General features: G+C 63.9%; 2 protein-coding genes across 2 annotated transcripts in view; one reads left to right on the top strand and one right to left on the bottom strand.

Annotated features, from left to right (window-relative positions):
- Positions 1–5,616: 5,616 nt before the first annotated feature.
- LOC106731635 (C-X-C motif chemokine 5-like) lies at positions 5,617–8,968 on the bottom strand. Its single transcript, XM_014571012.3, has 4 exons — positions 8,770–8,968; positions 8,542–8,674; positions 7,000–7,089; positions 5,617–6,778 (listed from the first exon to the last, which is right to left on the bottom strand). Exons 1-4 carry the CDS (start codon positions 8,834–8,836, stop codon positions 6,703–6,705), a joined length of 366 nt encoding a protein of 121 aa, XP_014426498.1. The 5' UTR covers positions 8,837–8,968; the 3' UTR covers positions 5,617–6,702.
- Positions 7,189–22,453, top strand: part of PAOX (polyamine oxidase) — a 41,073-nt gene continuing 25,808 nt past the window's right edge. Inside the window, exon 1 of the mRNA XM_075934675.1 lies at positions 7,189–7,212. The gene's annotated coding sequence lies outside the window, so the exon portion shown is untranslated. The remainder of the gene's footprint in view (positions 7,213–22,453) is intronic.

The following is a 22,453-nucleotide window of genomic DNA, read 5'->3' on the forward strand; positions in this document are numbered from 1 at the left end:
GCGTCTGCGGCGAGTGGTGGCAGACCGGAGCTCCCCTCGGACGTGCCCAGGCCCACGACTCCCGCTTGCTGCTGCCGCCGCAGGGCAGGGCTAGCAATGCCCTCCTGGCTTCCCTGGCTGGCACCCGATGGCATTCAGGGATCCCTCGGGGCTGGAGCAGCTCCGGGGCACGGCCCTTGGGGCCCCGTCGCTATTCGGTTTTACGGTTCCCAGGACGGGATCAGCCTGTGCTCCAAATGCCGCCCCTGGGGGCCGTCGGGGCAGGCTAAGCCGCGTCTGCGTTTTCCCAGTAAATATCTAGGTAAGCATGCGGGGGGAAGAGGGGCGAGACCAGCCCCAAGTGGTGACGGGTAGAGCCCGGCACGGATACGCAGTGGGCATCCGCGCCTCTAGCTGTGATCCGGGTCCAGCCACCCCAAGGGGGAGCCCGCCCCAACAAGCAAATGACCCAGGCAATTGTGTGCGGTCAACGTGAACTGGAAGTGAAACACAGCGGTGACGTGCGAGGAGCGAAGCCAGCGGTGACGTGCGAGGAGCGAAGCCAGCGGTGACGTGCGAGGAGCGTGACCCGTGTGAACACCAGGGGGGGGATTATAGAGGCGCACAGCCGGGCTGCTTTCAAGTCTGCGCCCAAACAAGGGGGCGGAAGGTGGCCGGCGACCGGTGAGCAGCACGGAGCAAAGTGCTGGCAGCCCTGCCACGGCCACACGGACACACAAGAGCCCCAGACCGTCCTGCCGCCGGGCCAGCGAGGGGTGGGAAACACACGCAGGAGCAAAAAGCAGCTGGTGCCGTGGGCCATGGGGTACAGCCTGGGAGAGCAGGGGGCCCTGTCCGCAGGGCGGGGGGCTGACGCGTTGGTGGGCATGTGCCTGGCTCCAGGGAGGGTTTTGGCACTCGGAGCCAGGCTGGGTCTGGGCTTGGTAACACTCACCTCTCCGCCCTTTGGAATAAACGTTGCCTCCATTTCACCCCAAGCAGCCCAGTGCGGTTCCCGTGGGGTACCCGGGAGTCCTTCCGCAAACCCGCCAGGCTGGGGGTTTGGCACTATGGGGCGGGTCCCCTGCCCTGCCCCTCGGGCGGGCGAGGATGCCATGTGCTGGGAGGCTGGCGACCGGCACAAAGGGGCTGGAGGAGCCCGGCCATTCTGCTTGTGTGCTGAGCTCTCCCCCGCACACTGCTGGGCAAACAGCTGGGCCGGCCTGGGCATGGTCCGTGCCTCATGCTGCCAGGCCGAGCCGGGCCCCAGTGCCCAGGATGAGGCTGGGCTGGCATCTGCCATCAGTCACGTGGCCCTACAGCCCCTTCGCTGCATCCGCAGGCAGCACCGTCCCGGCACCCGCGGCACTCGCTGCTCGCCAAAGGGGCCTGGTCCCACCAGCCCAGCCCAGGGCTCCCCGCTGACCCCAGCCCAGCCCAGGGCTCCCTCTGACCCCAGCCCCCCACCAGCCCAGGGCTCCCTCTGACCCCTGCCCCCCGCCAACCCAGCCCAGGGCTTCCCGCTGACCCCAGCCCCCCGCCAGCCCAGCACAGGGCTCCCCTCTGACACCAGCCCCCCCCCCAACCCAGCCCAGGGCTCCCTCTGACCCCTGCCCCCCGCCAACCCAGCCCAGGGCTCCCTCTGACCCCAGCCCCCTGCCAGCCCAGCCCAGGGCTCCCCGCTGACCCCAGCCCCCCGCCAGCCCAGCCCAGGGCTCCCCGCTGACCCCAGCCCCCCGCCAGCCCAGCCCAGGGCTCCCCGCTGACCCCAGCCCCCCGCCAACCCAGCCCAGGGCTCCCTCTGACCCCTGCCCCCCGCCAGCCCAGCCCAGGGCTCCCTCTGACCCCAGCCCCCCGCCAGCCCAGCCCAGGGCTCCCTCTGACCCCAGCCCCACGCCAGCCCAGCCCAGGGCTCCCCGCTGACCCCAGCCCCCCGCCAGCACAGGGCTCCCCTCTGACCCCAGCCCCCTGCCAGCCCAGCCCAGGGCTCCCCGCTGACCCCAGCCCCCCGCCAGCCCAGCCCAGGGCTCCCCGCTGACCCCAGCCCCCCGCCAACCCAGCCCAGGGCTCCCTCTGACCCCAGCCCCACGCCAGCCCAGCCCAGGGCTCCCCGCTGACCCCAGCCCCCCGCCAGCACAGGGCTCCCCTCTGACCCCAGCCCCCTGCCAGCCCAGCCCAGGGCTCCCCGCTGACCCCAGCCCCCCGCCAGCCCAGCCCAGGGCTCCCCGCTGACCCCAGCCCCCCGCCAGCCCAGCCCAGGGCTCCCCGCTGACCCCAGCCCCCCGCCAGCCCAGCCCAGGGCTCCCCTCTGACCCCCGCCCCCTGCCAGCCCAGCCCAGGGCTCCCCGCTGACCCCTGCCCCACGCCAACCCAGCCCAGGGCTCCCTCTGACCCCAGCCCCACGCCAGCCCAGCCCAGGGCTCCCCGCTGACCCCAGCCCCCCGCCAGCCCAGCCCAGGGCTCCCCTCTGACCCCAGCCCCACGCCAGCCCAGCCCAGGGCTCCCCTCTGACCCCAGCCCCCTGCCAGCCCAGCCCAGGGCTCCCCGCTGACCCCAGCCCCCCGCCAGCCCAGCCCAGGGCTCCCCGCTGACCCCAGCCCCCCGCCAGCCCAGCCCAGGGCTCCCCGCTGACCCCAGCCCCCCACCAACCCAGCCCAGGGCTCCCTCTGACCCCTGCCCCCCACCAGCCCAGCCCAGGGCTCCCTCTGACCCCAGCCCCCCGCCAGCCCAGCCCAGGGCTCCCTCTGACCCCTGCCCCCCGCCAACCCAGCCCAGGGCTCCCCGCTGACCCCAGCCCCCCGCCAGCCCAGCACAGGGCTCCCCTCTGACACCAGCCCCCCGCCAACCCAGCCCAGGGCTCCCTCTGACCCCAGCCCCACGCCAACCCAGCCCAGGGCTCCCTCTGACCCCAGCCCCCCGCCAACCCAGCCCAGGGCTCCCTCTGACCCCTGCCCCCCGCCAACCCAGCCCAGGGCTCCCTCTGACCCCTGCCCCCCGCCAACCCAGCCCAGGGCTCCCTCTGACCCCTGCCCCCCGCCAACCCAGCCCAGGGCTCCCCGCTGACCCCAGCCCCCCGCCAACCCAGCCCAGGGCTCCCTCTGACCCCAGCCCCACGCCAGCCCAGCCCAGGGCTCCCCGCTGACCCCAGCCCCCCGCCAGCACAGGGCTCCCCTCTGACCCCAGCCCCCCGCCAACCCAGCCCAGGGCTCCCCGCTGACCCCAGCCCCCCGCCAGCCCAGCCCAGGGCTCCCCGCTGACCCCAGCCCAGGGCTCCCCGCTGACCCCAGCCCCCCGCCAACCCAGCCCAGGGCTCCCCGCTGACCCCTGCCCCCCGCCAGCCCAGCCCAGGGCTCCCCGCTGACCCCAGCCCCCCGCCAACCCAGCCCAGGGCTCCCTCTGACCCCTGCCCCCCGCCAACCCAGCCCAGGGCTCCCTCTGACCCCTGCCCCCCGCCAACCCAGCCCAGGGCTCCCTCTGACCCCTGCCCCCCGCCAACCCAGCCCAGGGCTCCCCGCTGACCCCAGCCCCCCGCCAACCCAGCCCAGGGCTCCCTCTGACCCCAGCCCCACGCCAACCCAGCCCAGGGCTCCCTCTGACCCCAGCCCCCCGCCAACCCAGCCCAGGGCTCCCTCTGACCCCAGCCCCACGCCAGCCCAGCCCAGGGCTCCCCGCTGACCCCAGCCCCCCGCCAGCACAGGGCTCCCCTCTGACCCCAGCCCCCCGCCAACCCAGCCCAGGGCTCCCCGCTGACCCCAGCCCCCCGCCAGCCCAGCCCAGGGCTCCCCGCTGACCCCAGCCCAGGGCTCCCCGCTGACCCCAGCCCCCCGCCAACCCAGCCCAGGGCTCCCCGCTGACCCCTGCCCCCCGCCAGCCCAGCCCAGGGCTCCCCGCTGACCCCAGCCCCCCGCCAACCCAGCCCAGGGCTCCCTCTGACCCCAGCCCCCCGCCAGCCCAGCCCAGGGCTCCCTCTGACCCCAGCCCCCCGCCAGCCCAGCCCAGGGCTCCCTCTGACCCCAGCCCCCCGCCAGCCCAGCCCAGGAAGGATGCCCGAGGGGAGGAGCTAGCTGTGCCTGACAAAGGGAGTCGTCTCTGTGAAGAGGCAACTTCCCAACGCCCTGCCTAGCCCCCCGCCCCGCTCCAACTCCCTCCTAGACCCCGCCCCAACCCTGAGCCTCCTCCCGCACCCTAACCCCTGCCCAGCCCCGCACCAACCTCCTGCCCCCCAACTGCCTCCTTCCCAGCCCCGCCCCAGGCTGTCCGAGTGCAGAATGAATTTTGCGAAGTGCCCCGTGGGGAGGGGGCGGGTTCGGACTCTCCCACCCGTCCGCGCTGAGACTGTCGCTTGCCCGGCTGTGGCGGGGAGAACAGCCCCCCCATCTCCCTTCCCTGCTTGCGGGCCCTCTCCGGGGTCTCCTCCCCAGGGAACCGGCCCCGCCCAGCGGGGCTCCCGCGCAGCCTCCCCGGCCCCCGGCGCGTCCCACGGGAGCTGAGCGCCGAGTCCCCGCAGGACCGAGCCGGGCGCCCCACGCCTGGGCCCGCAGCCTGTGCGGGGCCGTGACGCGGTGGGGCCAGCAGGTGGCGCCGTGGTTCTGCCATCGGGCCTGTGCGGGGCCGTGACGCGGTGGGGCCAGGAGGTGGCGCCGTGGTTCTGCCATCGGGCCTGTGCGGGGCCGTGACGCGGTGGGGCCAGGAGGTGGCGCCGTGGTTCTGCCATCGGGCCTGTGCGGGGCCGTGATGCGGTGGGGCCAGGAGGTGGCGCCGTGGCTCTGCCATCGGGCCTGTGCGGGGCCGTGACGCGGTGGGGCCAGGAGGTGGCGCCGTGGTTCTGCCATCGGGCCTGTGCGGGGCCGTGACGCGGTGGGGCCAGCAGGTGGCGCCGTGGTTCTGCCATCGGGCCTGTGCGGGGCCGTGACGCGGTGGGGCCAGCAGGTGGCGCCGTGGTTCTGCCATCGGGCCTGTGCGGGGCCGTGACGCGGTGGGGCCAGCAGGTGGCGCCGTGGCTCTGCCATCGGGCCTGTGCGGGGCCGTGACGCGGTGGGGCCAGCAGGTGGCGCCGTGGTTCTGCCATCGGGCCTGTGCGGGGCCGTGACGCGGTGGGGCCAGCAGGTGGCGCCGTGGTTCTGCCATCGGGCCTGTGCGGGGCCGTGACGCGGTGGGGCCAGCAGGTGGCGCCGTGGCTCTGCCATCGGGCCTGTGCGGGGCCGTGACGCGGTGGGGCCAGCAGGTGGCGCCGTGGCTCTGCCATCGGGCCTGTGCGGGGCCGTGACGCGGTGGGGCCAGCAGGTGGCGCCGTGGCTCTGCCATCGGGCCTGTGCGGGGCCGTGACGCGGTGGGGCCAGGAGGTGGCGCCGTGGCTCTGCCATCGGGCCTGTGCGGGGGCAGCATCCACAACGCGGGGAAATCCGGACCCCAGTCGCCCCGCTCCCGTTGGGGAACCGGGACGTGGCGGCCGCGTCTGGCCCGAGCCCGGGGACCACAGCCCCCCCAGCCGCCTCCCCTTCTCCCTGGCGTGGGCTGCTTGCCCTCGGGCACACGGGAGCACCGCCCCCTCCGCGGGCAGCTCCAGCCAGGCCGGACCCTGCCTGCCTGCTCTGCCCGGGTCGGCGCGGACGCTTGCAAGGATCACAGGCACGTTGCTCCAGTACCCAGCGTGATTTATTTGCCCAAACCGGGCACGGGCCTGAGAGAGGGAGGCTGAAAAAGAGAGACCCCCTCGCCTGGTGCCTTCCCTGCGGCCGGCATTGCCCTCTGCCCTGGCACCTCGTTAGCCTGCAGGGCCTGGCTCTCTGTCCGGGGGCAGCGCCCAGACCACTGCCCCCTCCCGCTCTGCCAGCTCCGGTATCCGCTCACTCTCCGCAGCGCTGGCAACGCCGCCCTGGCACGGGCTAGAGGCCTCAGCGGCCCCCCGGGCAGGGATGTTTTCCACTGAGAACACAGCGGCCTCCCCACGCACCTAGGGCAGACATGCCACCCACCCGACACAGCGAGGGAAGGTTTATTGGGCCAGGCCCTGGTGGCGCAGGAGGGGACACGCTGGGAGTTTCCCAGAGCTCTTCCCTCCGAGCTAGGAAAGGAAACAAAGGGGAGAGGCTGCGGCTGCGATGGGCTTCCCCGGGGTTGCAGGACGCCCCTCTCCAGACCGGGGGAAGCGCCGAGAGGGGAAGCGCCCTCCAAAGCTGGTCCCAGAAAGGAGGCCAACCTCCTCCACCTTGTCTGACGGGTGCTGCCCTGAGCCGTTTGCTGGAGGAGCCCCGGCTGGCCCAGTGGGGAAAGCAAGTTACAGTTTAACTCTCCCAGAGTCTGCCTAGGTAAGGGCAGTCTGAGATTGATCTTTCTGGGAAAAGAGCCTTAAACTGTCACAACCGTCTCGCTCCTGAATCACAGCCAAGGTGGGGCTTTACTTCCTCCTGCCACCCTGCGGGCGCAGCTCTCCACGCTCCCTGGGGGCATGGGGCCAGCCTGCTGACTCGCCTTGCGCAAGTTGCTGGGAGCCGGGCCAGGAGCCCATCCTGTCCCCGGGGTCCAGTCCCAGAGGGTGCTGGGGTCTTTTCAGGGTGTGTTTGAGCCGCCTCGGGGCGTAGGGTGACAGCCTGGGCGCTTTCCAAGCGACAGAGGTAGCGACTGACGAGTGGTGGGTCAAAGTCCTGCCCCAGGCGGGGCGGGGAAGCAGTGGCAGGCCTGGCCCCGGCGCCCAGCGTGTGGCCTTGCCTGTGGATGCCGTGCTCACAGGATAGGCCTGGCCTCCTCTCGCTGCTCTCTCATGCAGCGGTGCAGCTGCCTGGGGCTCTGCTGCGGCTTCCTGCAAGAGAAGGAGGCTCCTTCAGAGCAGGACCCAGGGGCTGTCAGCCACGGGGACCCAGAGGGACGAGCCAATGGGCCGGCGCGGCTGTCCGAAGGCTGGCAGCAGAGTGCAGGGACCCCCGCCCCGCCCTGCGGCCGTGCGCTGCCTGCCTCGCAGTCAGGCCGAGCGCAGCCAAGGGCCGGCCAGGGGGACCGCGGCCCGTTGCACCCAGCACTGACCTCTCCCAGCACCGGAGGATTTTCTCCCCTTGCCTCTTGGACGCGTCGAGGCACATTTCCTGCTGGCCTCCCTTGATCTTGATGGTTAATCTGGAAGACAAGCGGCTGCGTTTGGTTCCCCGGCAGGGCCCAATGCCCCGCCGGTGCCCCCGGACCTGCGCTGGAGCCAGGGGCCTGATTCGGATCTGGGGAGTCGCTCCTGATTGACACCCGGTAAGTATGGACAGAATGGGGCTTGTTGCCTGACGTCCCGCTCTGGAGGAACATGGGGGGCGTCGGGCTTTGGCGCCCCGATGCTGCGGTGATGGGCTCACTGGTGACTTGTGAGAGGGAATGGACAGGGCAGAAGCGTGAGCAAGGCGTGCAGGGCAGGGACGGCGCCTCAGGAGCTGGCTCGGGGGAGCTGAGTCTGCTAGGTAGGGATGAGAAATGCCCTAGGATTCTTGCCTCCTCAGCCTTGTCATTAACCGGAGCCCGGGCCGAGGGTGGGATGCCAGATCCACTCCAGCGGGCTGGCCAGGCTGCGGTGCAGCTTGCAGGAGCCTCCACACACAGAGGCTGCATTTCACCCAGAGGTGTGTGTGACGAAGTGGGAATGTCCTGCCTCAGTTTCCCTCCATACGGTGCATTGGTGCCCAGTGGGTGCAGAGGGTTAACACTGCGCCTGGAGCTGTACGGGAGGTGGAGGGAGGGGTTGTCTCCCGTTCCAGGTTTATGCACAAGCTAATAAAGCTAAGTTCTAGGGCCTCCGCTTCTGAGAGGGCTGGAAATACCAAAACTGACTCGTTTGTACCAGGAGAGCTGCAGATCCCACACGGCATTGTCCTTTCTGGGAGAAAGCGCCTCTCTCTGCTCTCCTGGGGACGCGGCTCCCTGCGTGTGTCTGAACACGCTCCCTCAGAGTTCTGCCTCCCGCGCTGGCATGGCCTGCCCTTGTGGGGCTGAGGGGTGGCCGGGGCCCAGCGCACGGCAGGGGTTGCTCCCAGGGGAAGGGGGACATGCTGGGCACAGACCAGCCCCTGGGACCGCGGGAGCGTGGCATGGAGGATGGTTCCCTGCCTGAGGGCACCAGGAGGCATTTGCATTGGGACGTGCTGCAGCACGCGGAGGGTCGTGCCCGGAAGCAGCCAAGCCCAGTGGTGTTTGTGGATGGACCCGTGGCACTGGGGGGAGTTGGCAACTAAGAGAGCGGGTCAGGCCACAAGCCACGGGCCAGTCCTCGGCAAGGCTCCGGACCTCCGCCGGGAAGAGATCTCGGTCCACCCCAGGAGTCTGAAGGTGGTGGTGCCAGGACCCAGGGAACCTGCTCGGCATTGCCTCTCCTGGGGAAACTGAGGCAGGGCCGGGCAGTGCCAGACAGCTCTGCTCAGCAATGCCAGAGGGTAACACAGCTGGGAAGCTGCCGCTGCTAACAGAGAGGCTGGCGCCAGGGTGGTCATGGCCATGCGGGTTCTGACGCCCGCCCCACCAGGAGGGGCCGAGAGCAGTCGCGGGGCTGGGGTGGCGGGGTCCCTCCCTGTCCCCTCCCCCGGTGCTACTCACATGATCTCATGGCGGTGGCAGTGGGCTCCCTTCTCCGTGACCTGGAATTTGACGATGGCTTTGGGGTGCACCCTCTCTTGGAACTTCAAGCAGAGGCACCTGGTGGGCACGTGGTGAGATGGGGCGGCCCAGGCTGCGTGGGAAAAGGGACATTGGAGAGTGCGGGGCTGAGCGCCAGCGGGGGTGAGTGGCACCGCCCGCCCACGGGGAGCCCGCGCTGCCACTTACCTGCTGGCAGCCTGCTGCACAGGCAGAGGAGGAGCACGCCGAGGGCCGCCCTGGGCAGAGGACACATGCCGGCTCTGGGAGTGTCAGCACTGCAGCTCCCCGGGCTGTTGTGTGGGGCTTTATAAAGCCGGGGCAGTCGGGTGCCATTCCTGGCCTCGCCCCTTCCTGCTGCAAGCGCAGGGGACTAGTACCACGGCGCAGGGTTCTGCTTTCCAGGGAAGTGCAAAGCCACAACGCCCAGCGGGGGGAGCACCCAGCCCACTGGCTCTTTGAACAGAGCCGCCACGGAGCGGCTGAGTCCCGGAGAGCGAGCGCAGTCGCTCCCCCGAGGGCTGACAAGGGGGGTTAGAACGGGTCGTGCGCACCCCCAGTTTAATAACCATCCCTCCGGCCCTGGCTCTCCGCCCTGCTCCTCGGCATGGACGGGGGCTCCCCGGGGCTCTACCCTGGGTCCCTGACACGCTCTCGCCACAGCTCGAAGGAGGCCAGTGCTGGCCGGCAATGCCCCAGCGCTGGCCCCTGTCCCTGCCCCGCGAGCCTGGCTGCCTTGAGATGCCCCCTGGGCACACCCCACTACTGCAGCTAGGTCCCGCTCCCCGCTCCGGCGGCCCTGGCTCGCCCTGCCCTGCCCCTCTGCAGGGTGCCAGGCAGAGAGCTGAGCTTAGCCCAGGCCTCTAAGGAACACCGGTGGCCTGGGCTAACATGCACGTTCTCTCCCCCACCGTGGTCCTGTCTCTCTCACAGAGCGTGGGCCCAATCCTCCCCTGTTCAGTCTTAGAGGCTTCCCGCAGGCATCTCGGGTGGGAGGTGGGGGCGGGCGTCTCCTCTGTCGTTCGCGTTCCTCCCCTCACATCCCATCCACCCCAGGTGGGGGTTCTTCGTGCTCTGTTCACATTTTTCTCCCCTTGAGTGGCAAAGGACCAGATCCAAAATGGGTCCCAGCATCAGGCGGCCGGTCCACAGGTCTCTGTAGGACCAGCCATAGTTTGGGCTCACAGGGCAAACAAAATCATCCACAGCTCACTGAGCCTCGGGTTCCTAAAGTATCACTAATGGCTTTTACTAGAAGAGCTGGAGGGGATATTGGAGGGAGCATTGAAGATGCTGAAGGGAGTATTGGAGCAGGACCTGGAGGAGCTGGAGGGGGTGTGGGAGGTGCAGGAGGGGGTCCTGGAGGGGGTATTGGAGGTGAGGAAGGGGGTATTGGGGGAGGTCCTGGAGGTGCTGGAGGGGGTATTGGAGGTGAGGGAGGGAGTATTGGGGGAGGTCCTGGAGGGGGTCCTGGAGGTCAATGGCCAGCAGGGCGGCACCAGGGAGCAGTGAGCATATGGCCAGCAGGGTGGCGCCAGGGAGCAGTAACGGCCAGCAGGGCAGTGCCAGGGAGCAGTGAGCATATGGCCAGCAGGGCGGCGCCAGGAAGCAGTAACGGCCAGCAAGGCGGTGCCAGGGAGCAGTGAGCATATGGCCAGCAGGGCGGCGCCAGGGAGCAGTAACAGCCAGCAGGGCGGCGCCAGGGAGCAGAGAGTCAATGGCCAGCAGGGTGGCGCCAGGGAGCAGTAATGGCCATCAGGGCGGTGCCAGGGAGCAGTGAGCATATGGCCAGCAGGGCGGCGCCAGGGAGCAGTAATGGCCAGCAGGGTGGCGCCAGGGAGCAGTGACGGCCAGCAGGGCGGCGCCAGGGAGCAGAGAGTCAATGGCCAGCAGGGCGGCGCCAGGGAGCAGTAATGGCCATCAGGGCGGTGCCAGGGAGCAGTGACGGCCAGCAGGGCGGCGCCAGGGAGCAGTGACGGCCAGCAGGGCGGCGCCAGGGAGCAGAGAGTCAATGGCCAGCAGGGCGGCGCCAGGGAGCAGTAATGGCCATCAGGGCGGTGCCAGGGAGCAGTGATGGCCAGCAGGGCGGCGCCAGGGAGCAGTGATGGCCAGCAAGGCGGCGCCAGGGAGCAGTGAGCATATGGCCAGCAGGGTGGCACCAGGGAGCAGTAATGGCCAGCAGGGCAGCGCCAGGGAGCAGTGAGCAGGCGGATGGCGAGTGACCAGCGGAGTGAGGGAGATGCCTCTCTACCTGCCCCCCTCAGGGTGGGAGGTGAACTCTGCGGGTCTGAGCTCTGGGTCTCGCTTCAACTTCCAGCCACTGCTCCCTCTTCGACCTTCCTCGGCTGGCCTGAGGCGCTCTCTGGCGAGGCTGGAAGGGGTTCAGGAGCCCAGGGAGGACAACTGATGGCCCAGGCTGTACCTGGAGGGGGAGGGATTGACTGTCTGCTGCTCGGCCGGGCAGGAAGTGGGGGCTGCAGAGCAGAAGGGAAATAGGTAGAGGTGTTTGGGGCTATGGAAAGAGGGAGTCTTTCTACAGCAAACCCAGGGACGCGGGAAGAGCCTGACAGGTAGGAAGGGCTGTGGGAGAAAGCAGCAAGGGGTGAGGTAAGACAGGGCCCACCATGGCTGCTGAAGAGGGGGCCCCTGGCCTGGAACCAGGAGTAGGGGGCAGGCCTGGGTTTCTCTGCCAGCCACCAGGGAAGCGGCACAGGCCCAGCAGGGGGGAGCAGGCTGCCTGGGACAGCTGGCCTGGGGAGCTTTGGGTGCTCCAGACAGAGAGAGCCATAGGACCTGTCCCAAGAGGCCACTGCAGCTCCAGAGGGGCGACACAGGATGGTGAAGAGACCGTGAGAGGAGGGTGCCGCACCAGCAAAGAGCTAATCCCCGGAGCCACCAGCAGGAGGTGCTGCTAGCGGCGCGTGGGCTCTGTGACAGGGCTGTTATGTGGAGGGCCGACCCGGGGATCACAGTGGTGCCTTCTGGCCTTGGAGTCTGGGAATCTGTGAACAGGGACCCATGCGTGCCCTCTGCTCCTGCCCCAGGGAGCCGCTCCCCACGGGGACAGCCACGCAGCCCTGCCCTGCCAGGGCGGCCGGCCTGCCCCAGCGGGGGCTGAGTGTGGAACTGGGCCGCTCAGCGTGGCTGGGAGGGTGTGACTGGTCTGCTGGGGTGAGGGGTGTCTCTGGGGAGGAGCAGGGGCCAGATGCAGCCAGATGCCCTGCGCCATGGCCTAGTGCTGGCGACTCACTCCCGGGGGGCTGCCCCAGCAAAGCAAGGGCCCGTCCAAGGGGCTTTCCTGGGGGACAGGATCCACAGCTGTGCCACGGACCGTTCTGTACAGCACGGCTCGCACGCCGTGGCCCCACCCCCCTTCTCCTCCGTGGCACAAGTCCCCCGGCCCGGGGAGCGCCCGTTCCCAGGGGATCACCGGGTCACCGTGCAGCGCTGCCCACCCCAGCACCCACGAGGCGCAGAAGCTCAGGGGGGTTGCAAAAACAAAACTCTCGGCTTCCCTTTAGGAAACTTCCCCCAAATGAGCAAAGCCCCGGCGCCTGACCGGGAAGTCCTGGCTCGTGGCAGGGCGAGGATGAGAAATCACCTGACTGCACAGCCAGAAACAGGAGTCGACACGGGCTAGGCCCGGGCGCTCAGGGTGCCGGTTTCGGCTGGGCCTTCTCCTCGGGGTGTGGGGGCAAGGAGGTGACCGACGTGCCCTTCCAGCCTGGGTTGTCCTGCAGCGGGAGAAAGGAGCTGGATTCCGGTAGCAGCAGGACAAGCCCAGGGGGATGTTTCCAACCTCCTGGGAGTTTACCTCAGCAGCCTTCCAGTGCTCTCTGCTTACACGGCTCAGCTGGATGCCAGGGCATCGGCACGGCCAGAGCTCAGTGCAGCTCACCGTTATCCCGTCTCAAACCCCCTGGCTCTGGGGACAGGCTCCCCAGGGGACGGGAGCGAAGAGAAACCCAGGCTCCACGGGGGGAAGCCTAGATCCACGGCTGGGAAGAGTTGCAACCCAACCCCAGAGCTGCACCCCAGCCAGCTACCCGGTGGCTGGATTTAAATGCCCTGGCACTGCAGGGGCTGGAGGGCTTGGGGGTGGCATGTGCTGCTGCTGGCTACCCCGCTGGGCGTAGGTCTGGGGAGCCCCCAGCACACGGGGCTGTGCTCATGGGGAGTGGAGCTCGGACCAGCGCTCAGGCCGGTTTGGGATCCAGCTTCTCTGGAGCTTTGGAGGGGAAACTGACAGGATTACGGCTCCCTGGCCAACCCTCCGGAGCAAACACTTCCCTTGCGCCCCACCACCCTGCAGCAGGGAAAGGCGCCGCCTGAGCTCCAGAGCGCCCCGTAACTCCGCCCCTCCCCGAGCCACAGCCGGTGTTCTCTGGCCAAGGCAGCGCCAGTGGGGACCCTGCATGTCTTACATCGGCTGTAATTGTCCTCCAGCAGCAATCCCACAATGCCCCATCCTGACCGCTCTGGTCACTGCTGTGAACTCCTCTGCTCTGGGGCCAGACGCTCTGCACACTCACTCACTCACACAACACACACACACACACTCTCACACACACACACACTCACTCACTCTCACACTCACTCTCACACACTCTCACACTCACTCACTCTCACACTCACACACTCACACTCACTCTCACACTCACTCACACACTCTCACTCACACACTCTCTCACACACACTTTCACGCTCCCTCACTCACTCTCACACTCACTCACATACACACACACTCTCACACTCACACACAGTCACACTCACACACTCACTCACTCACACTCACACTCCCTCACTCACTCACACTCACACACTCACTCACTCACACTCACACTCCCTCACTCACTCTCACACTCACTCACATACACACACTCTCACACTCACTCTCACACGCACACATTCACTCACACATACACATACACACACTCTCGCACTCACACAGTCACACACACACACACACACTCACACACACATGCCTCTAAAGTCCTGTGGATGCTTGAAATGCCTTTTCCTGCTCACGCGGTGTGGCGAGCACCCACCCCCGCTCCATCACTGAGTGCTAAGGCCCAGCCGACCCTGCTGGCTTCACCCTACGCCGCGCGCCTGCCTGGGGGTGTCTCCTGGGTCTGTGGGGAGAAGAGGCCGGGCAGGCCCAGCTCTGATCCAGCCATACAGATGTGGAGATCTCAGAGCTGAGCACTTGGGGGGTGCAGGAGAAGGCTACGCACGGGCCAGCGACAGGGCTGCACGAGAGCCACGGAGCTGCAACGGGCAAGGAGGCCACCGGGCCAGCCACAGAGCGGATGCTTTTACAGCACGGCCCTCCTCAACCCCCTGGGTACCTACGGTCACGGGCCCCGCCATGAAGAGCGAGGAGGTGGCCGAGTACAAGAGACGGGCAAGCAGGGGATCCAGCTCCCCAGCATAGCGTGGGCAAGCCTGGTGCAGGGGACGGGACCGCAAGGAAGTGTCAATAGATTTTCAGTGCCGGGTGTCCGTCTCCCGCTTTGAGCGCGGTGTCACTCGGAGGCATGGCCGAGAGAGGCCGAGTTGGCAACAGCGTCTCATTCCCCACCAGGGTTAGGCAGGAGAGGATGCTGCGGAGCCGTTGGTTTATGGGTGCTGGGGTTTTATGGGCACTGGGCGCAGGTACTCTGCCATGCTCGGCTGCAGGGCTCTGGTCTCTTCCTCCGCGGCAGGACACATTCCCACGCCCCGGAGCCATCACATCAGCAGGCACCGTGGCAGCTGGGCTCCGTGCCTCTGGTCTGCCCAGGAAGGAGATCAGCCAAAGCCCTTGGAAACTGGCTCCAGCCCTGTGCCCTCTCCTGCTGGCATCATGCAGCCGAGCAATGTCCTCCTTGCTCCGCCCACTCCCCGCGGGCTCGCGCTCACCGCACTCTCCAGCCCAAGCAGAAGCGAGAATGCAGAGCTTGCTGGTTTGGGGCCCAGGGGAGCGGCTGCAGCACCTCCCGCTTCACTTTCGGTAGCGAGTGTGCTGACACCGCAGGGCTGAGCCGCTGCTGCTGCTGCTGTGAGCACCTTCTGGGTTTCCTCTTCTGCGCAGGGGTTGGCTGAATCCCCTAGTCCAGCCCGTTCCATCCTCAGGCACCCCCCCTACACACACACACACACACACCTCCAACCAAGCAGGCGGTGGGAAGAGTCTGGACAGGGCAGGATCTCGGGGCAGAGGGCGAGCGGCGCAGGGTGCAGGGCCACCATCCTGGGAGCCCTTGTGACATGGGCACGATGCCATTGCAAACCCAGCCCAGCTACCACACTTATCTGGGCCAGATAAGAAGACAGGGGTGCAGGAACATTAAATATCTCCCTCTCTGGAGGTATTTCAGAGCAGGTTGGACAGACGCCTGTCAGGGTTGGTCTAGATGGTGCTTGGTCCTGCCGTGAGGGCCGGGGACTGGACTCGATGACCTCTCGAGGTCCCTTCCAGTTCTAGGATTTTTAAGCGCGGGAATGCTGAAAGCCAGCCCCTTTGCCCCTGTCTGCCCCGCACGGTGCCTGAAGCCAGGAGCTAAGCCCCAGTATGCAGGGCTGGCAGCCAGGTCCCCAGGTGCAGGGCCGGCCTCAGAGCCCCCTAACGTGCAGGCAGCAAATGGGGTCCCAGACATGGGTGGCAGCCTGGACCCCAGCATGCAGGATGGTGGCCAGGAATCCAGGGGTGCTGCAACACTGCCCCCCCACATCCTTCTAGTCATCGTCCCCCCCATGTAAGGAGGAGCAAGAAGAGGGCTCGGGAGGACGTGCCCCAGGAGATCTCGAACTCGGGGCCTGTAGGACAGATGTTGGCAGCTAGGAGAAGCAATGGGGGGAGAAGAGGCAGGCCGAGGCGTTCCAGCAGGGCAAGGCGAGGGGGACACACTAGAGCACAAAGGGGTTTCTCAAGCAGCAAACAGATGCCACAGACTCTGTGAGACCTGCCAGTTCAGCATCCCCGCTGAGACCTCGCTATCCGGATCGCCCCCGCCCTCCCGCTGCACCACTCCACGTAGCATTGGGGGTCACGGCGCTACCCCTTCCACGGCACCCCGGGAAGCCATCCACAACCCGCACAGCACCACATACACCGAGCACAGAGCTCACCGAGTTTGCACACAGGTGTGGCTGACGTGGGCATGAATGTTCTTGCCTCTTCGTACGTGCGGCACCCTTACTACACGGTGTGGTTAACGTCTGTGTGTTTTAATGACATGGGGGGTGGTTTGGTTTTCCTGCACTGATTGTGTAACAGGATAATGCTCTCGTATTGGGAACATAATTCAGCTCTGTTTATTCACGATATGCCGCCGGATGCTCAGCAGCATGAGAACTCAGCCAAATCACCTGTTCTTGGACCGTGTCGCACAACTCATAGGGTTGTTCAGAAACACAATTAATAGGGGCATTGACAGTGATATAGTCAATTGCTACACAAGTCCTACTAGGCCACAAAAGGTTAGGCCTGGCTTGACTTAAGTAACTCTCCTCCTTTCTTAGGGGGTGTACTTGAGAAGACAAAAGGAAGGTTCAGCGTGACACGCACAATGCTGCACCTGGGTGTCTGCTAGCTAGGACATGTGGAAACACCCCAGTGCAAGGAACTGTGGACAAAGTCAGCCTGGAATGTGATGATCAAGTTTCACATGAACCATGCCTGGGATATGCTGTGTCAGGATTGGGTTCTGCCAAGCCAACTATGCAGGGTGTCGTGTTGAGAAAATGAAATGGGTTGGGTCAATGTATCTAAAGGAAGAGGCTGGTTGGGTGGCTTTGGGTGTGTGCCAAGTAAAGGAAGCTGCAAATGTAGAGGCCACCTGAGGACTTTGACTCCCGGGAAATGGGGTGAAACGTTTTCCCAGAAGCGGACAAGGATCTCTGGATAAGTCGAATGGAAAGGTCTCCGAGGTAATCCCAGCAAGCAGGTGGAGGACCCTGAATCAAGGCATACTGCTCCAGCTCACTGTTAAAATGATCTTCCAAGACCTCCCTGAGCTGGAGCTCCATGCTGAGTTCTTCTAGTGCCCCGGAATCTGGCTGTTCAAATTCTAGCCCCCTCGCTCCCCCAGCAGAAATGTCCCCCGCTTTGCTGCGCAGATGTTATGCAGAATGCAGCAGGCAGCTATCACCAGTGGGGAGTTGTCTGGCGGAAGTCCAGGCTGAGGCGTAACGGCGCACCGGCGCGCCTCCGGTCCAGCCACGGCAAGGGCTGCGCCAGCTGAGAAGGTGGTTGAATTGTTCCGTGGTGCCCTCGGTGTGGTGGGCGTACAGCTTGGGGTGCAATCAGCCGGCGAGGTCCCCTGGGATCACTAGTGGCATTTCAGCATGGCCAGTAGGAATCTGCTGGTTGGGAAACTGCGGCCCTGCCTGCTGCCCACACTGATGGCAGTGAAGCACGTGTTCTCAGGGCCTGGGGCAATCCCCCCTCCCCGCTGGTGCCCCAGGTGCAGGGCTTGCGGCAGCCCCCCCGATGCAGGCCTTGAACCCCTTCCGGCCCTTCCCCAAGCCCCACCCTTCTATGCTCCCACTCTGCTCCCTTCCCCCAGCAACATGGCCCAGGAGACTACAGGGGCCTGGTGTGGGGTGACAGCGGTGGTCACTCCCCACGCGGGTGACAGGAACCGGAGTGGCTGTGCCAGCCCCACCACACCCCACTTCTCTGCAGCAGCGGGAAGCAAAGAGCCGTGGGGACGGGGCGCTCTGCCTCCTGCTGCTGCAGAGAAGCCAGGACTGCAGGCCAGGAAGGCCGCGTGGCAGGGCAAAGCTGCTCCGACGCCTGCCATCACCCCCCGGAATCTCCTGAGTCCCTCCCGCCCCCTGCAGTCAAGGTTCTGCCAAGCCCACACGGCGCAGAGACAGAAAGGGCAGGAAACCGTGGGCCCTGTTCATTCTTCTGCAAACACTGCGGGATCGTGCACCCGGGTTTGCACTGAGACCGTGCATGACAACAGGGCAGAGCTGCGCAAGCTCCTGGGTTTGCACTGAGACCGCGCATGACAGCAGGGCAGAGCCACGCAAGCTCCCGGGTTTGCACTGAGACCGTGCATGACAACAGGGCAGAGCCACGCAAGCTCCCGGGTTTGCACTGAGACCGTGCATGACAACAGGGCAGAGCCACGCAAGCTCCCGGGTTTGCACTGAGACCGTGCATGACAGCAGGGCAGAGCCACGCAAGCTCCCGGGTTTGCACTGAGACCGTGCATGACAGCAGGGCAGAGCCGCGCAAGCTCCCGGGTTTGCACTGACACCGTGCATGACAGCAGGGCAGAGCCACGCAAGCTCCCGGGTTTGCACTGAGACCGTGCATGACAGCAGGGCAGAGCCACGCAAGCTCCCGGGTTTGCACTGAGACTGTGCATGACAACAGGGCAGAGCCGCGCAAGCTCCCGGGTTTGCACTGAGTCCGTGCATGACAGCAGGGCAGAGCCACGCAAGCTCCCGGGTTTGCACTGAGACCGCGCATGACAGCAGGGCAGAGCCACGCAAGCTCCCGGGTTTGCACTGAGACCGTGCATGACAACAGGGCAGAGCCACGCAAGCTCCCGGGTTTGCACTGAGACCGTGCATGACAGCAGGGCAGAGCCACGCAAGCTCCCGGGTTTGCACTGAGACCGTGCATGACAGCAGGGCAGAGCCACGCAAGCTCCCGGGTTTGCACTGAGACCGTGCATGACAGCAGGGCGGAGCCGCGCAGGATCCCTGCTTCTGTCGGAGACGGAGGGCACGGAGAAATCGAGTTCGTGCGATCTGGATGGTGCAGAAATGATGGGAGACATGCCAGTGTGCCAGGGAGGCAGCGGCCAGCAGACAAGCTGACCCCAATTACTCCTATGCACCTCATTGCAGCCACATCATGCATCACTTTCTCACATACGGAATGGGAAGCAACTGTCTATCAGGGAGTTCTGAGGAAAGGGACCTAGGGGTTGAAGTAGACCGCAAGTTAACCATGAGTCAGCAGAGTGACGTGGCTGTAAAACAAGCAAACATCATTGTGGGCTGCGTTAAGGAAGAAACGAGAAGTCATTCTTCCACTCCATTCTGCACTGATTAGGCCTCAGTTGGGGATTCGGGTCCAATCCTGGGCGCCACATTTCAGGAAAGATGGGGACCAATTGGAGAAGGTCTAGAGAAGAGCAGCAGCAACAAAGATCTCGAGAACATGAGCTGTGAGGGAAGGTTGAAAGAACTGGGCTTGCTGAGTTTGGAAAAGAGAAGACTGAGAGGGGACAGGATAGAGATTTTCAAGTACCAAAAAGGGTGTTACAAGGAGGAGGGAGAAAAATGATTCTCTTTGACCTCTGAGGACAGGACAATGGGCGTAAATTGCAGTAAGGAAGGTTTAGGTTGGACATTAGGAAAAATTTCCTACCAGTCAGGGTGGTTAAACACTGGAATAAAATGCCCAGGGGGGTTGTAGAAGCTCCATCACTGGAGATATTTAAGAGCAGGCTAGACAGGCATATGTCAGGGATGATCTAGATGGGGGTTGGTCCTGGCATGAGGGCAGGAGACTGGACTTGATGACCTCTCGAGGTCCCTTCCAGTTCTAGTGCTCTAGGATTCTATAAATAAGTAAGAGTTGATTGGGTGGGGGTATCTAAAAGGGTGTTACAAGGAGGAGGGAGAAAAATTATTCTCCTTGGCCTCTGAAGATAGGACAAGAAGCAACGGGCTTCAATTGCAGCAAGGTTGGATATTAGGAAAAACTTTGTCAAGGTGGTTAAGCACTGGAATAAATTGCCTAGGGAGGCTGTGGAATCTCCATCATTAAAGAGTGTTAAGAACAGGTTAGACTAACACCTGTCAGGGATGGTCTAGACAGTGCTTGGTCCTGCCATGAGGACAGGGGTCGGGACTCGATGACCCCACGAGGTCCCTTCCAGTTCTAAGATTCTAGGACTCTATTCCTAAACTTCCCCAAAGACAATGCGCTGGATGGTGGTGAGATGCAGGGTGGGGTTCCTAGCCATGGTGCACCGCACTGTGCCGTGATACAGGTACTCCTGGTGAGTACACACACTGGCGACACAAGAAGCCACGTGGGCCCGCACAAGCGATGCAGTCGTTGCCGTGGCTAAGTACGTAGCGTAGACAAGTTTGCAGTGTAGACACGTCCAAAGGACCAGTGGCCAACGTCTAACCTCCGGGCAGCCAGAGTCTAAGGGCTGGCAGCTGCAGCTTGCTTTTCCCTCCCACGTGGGAGCTGGGTTGGGCTCCTCTGCCGAGGAAGGGAAGCTGGCTGGGAGGAGCCGTCTTGCCCAATGAGGCATGTGCTCAGCCCTTGCCTTCATGCGCTTCTTGGGTGCCGCCGCAGTTCCTGTGAAAGAGAAACAGTCGCTGCCATGCAGGAGCACTGGGGTGAGTGGTGGGGAGCAGAGGTCACTGGCCATGCAGGAGACAGCGGTGGGAAGTTCCCAGCGAGTCACTGTGCCTCGCCATTGTGCAACGGGCACAGGCTTGTGCATGTGGGCAGCAGCAGCTGCTTGTCCCACAAGGTCACTGCGTATAACCTGCAACTCACCCCTTGGCACCTGAGTGCCTCACACAGCCATGAATGTGCCTACCCTGGGAGGGGGGCAGTCGGGGATCTGAGGGGCAAAGTGACTAGCCCAAGGGCACCCAGAGAGTCTGTAGCAGTCTGCACATCCCCGACTGGGACACTGCATGCAGGGCTGTGAGGCACCTTCCTGCTACCTGTCCCTAGCCTGAAAAAACCTCTCCTGGCTTTGCTCGGGGCATCTCCCCACCTCCCCCCCATCTCTGGCAGCACAAGTCCTGCCCCCAGGCCTCAGCAGGCCTCACTCTCAGGGCAGGTGAGCGGCGGGCACAGGCCGATCCTCAGAGCATCCCCGGAGCTCCCAGCACGTGCTCCATTGGATGCTCTCCGGTTCGCTGCTCCCAAAGGAACAAAACACCCTAGTGTGTGAATTTCACTTCCTGCTTCCTGCTTGGCCGAGCCACCAGCGAGTGGAGAGCGTGGCAGGGAAAACAAGGGCAGGTGAACCATCAAAGGGCAGTGACAGCGACTCAGAGTCTCATGTCACGCTTGTTAGCCAGAGATTAGACTTTATCACCAGGCGTTCTGTGGTGGCTTACACAACTGCGCGCCTTGCCTTTATCCCTGCCCTGTCAGCCCGTCTGGCTGAGAGCCACGGACGCCCCGAGGGGGTTCGTGTGCTCCCCGCTTTCGGTTCCCAACGTTCATCGTCTTACTCCTAAGCAGGGTAACATGGAGGGGGGGCGTGAGTTGGGTTTTCCTCCTCCCCCCCCCCGCCATCGAGTCATTGTGCTCAGCCTCCATGGTGCCCACTGTGAGCCAGACGATACACAGCTGCTGCGCAACCAGGCAGCATGAGAGGGGCACTACCTGCCCACAGCCCATAGATCTCCTTTGGGTGACTTGTCTTCACCCACAGGCCTAGGGAACTGGACCATCAGCTCCTAGTCTAGAGCGCTGGGGTTGGCTCCCTGCTGCACTGGGAGGCCTGGGGCAACTCACCTAACAGCACGGTGCCTCCGTTTCCCTCCGTCCCCATCCCTGTGTGCAGCCTGGCACACTGCCTGGAGTCATGGCAGGTTCTTCAGTCTCAGGGCACAAAACTCAAAATGGTTGCGAGTCCTCAACTTAGATTTTGCCCACCAATGAGCAAGCGTAAATTCCTCGGGGGCTAAGCCAACCTAAGCATGGAGTCACAGGCAGTCCTCTGGTGTTCTCCAGTCCTTTGCGACAGATGGCCCTTTAGACCACGGATCACAACAGAAACCAGGTGGCTTGCTGCCCGAAGGACCAGCCACTTACCCCAGGTCCGTTCCACTTTAGATCTCACACCAAAGGTAAGACTTCTAGCCAGTGGTCTAATAAATGACCTAAAGATTTATTATACAAGAAAACAGAATGAGAGTTATTGATAAGGTGAAAGGAGGTAAACGTAGACACTCAGATGAGTTCCAACCATAATTTTCAAAAAAATAATAGACACTTCTCTAGTAAGCAAACTTTATAGGTTTTCTGGGACTAACACAGACTTGGTCATGCCTAGAAAGTTTTGCTGCCACCCTTCACCGCACCCCATTCCAAGTTGTTTGTCAAGAGGTAGACATTTTCCCACATCCTCTTTCCTGCCCAGAAGCAGCAATTTAAACAAGGCATGAGAAAATTGATTTTGTTGACACCTGGCTGAGGCATCAGTTTCTCTTTTATTTCCAAAGAATTGGTTTCTGGCCGCTTCCCAGACTTGGAACATGTTTTAGTAGAGTCAGTAGAACTGATTCCATACAGCAGAATCCTACAACTTTGTGTACAGTCTTGCTACATAATATCTTATCAGGACAATAATGATCAGTAGATTATGAGTTTTTGAATGGTCCTCACAAAGCATACTTTGTACAGTGCTTATCACACTGTTTAATTGGTGTCAATTCTTTTGCTTAAGGAAGCAATTGCATGCTTCCTGTTTATAATAACATAGTTAGTAGGCCAACGTCTGATGCAACTGTACATAGTTCAAACAATTCACCAAAATCAGAGCTAGTTCGTACAAGCTTTTCAGACAAGATCTTTCTTTCCCTGATTAGATCCTTCCTGGCATGCTTTTCTCCAAAAGACTTTGTGTGTCTGGGACTTTTAAAATAAATTGTAATTGCAAGTGCAATAATGTCCCTGAATTTCTTGCTCCCCTCCCCCACACCTTCTGTAATAGATTACTAGACGTATAACAACATAAGACTGGCCACACAGGGTCAGATCAAAGGTCCATCCAGCACAGTTCCTGTCTGACAACTGTAGCCAATACCAGATGCCCCAGAGGGAGGGAACACAACAGGTAAACATCACATGATCCCTCCCCTGTCACCCACTTCCAGA

This window comes from Pelodiscus sinensis, chromosome 8 (assembly GCF_049634645.1).
Source record: "Pelodiscus sinensis isolate JC-2024 chromosome 8, ASM4963464v1, whole genome shotgun sequence".
NCBI classification, from domain to species: domain Eukaryota; kingdom Metazoa; phylum Chordata; order Testudines; family Trionychidae; genus Pelodiscus; species Pelodiscus sinensis.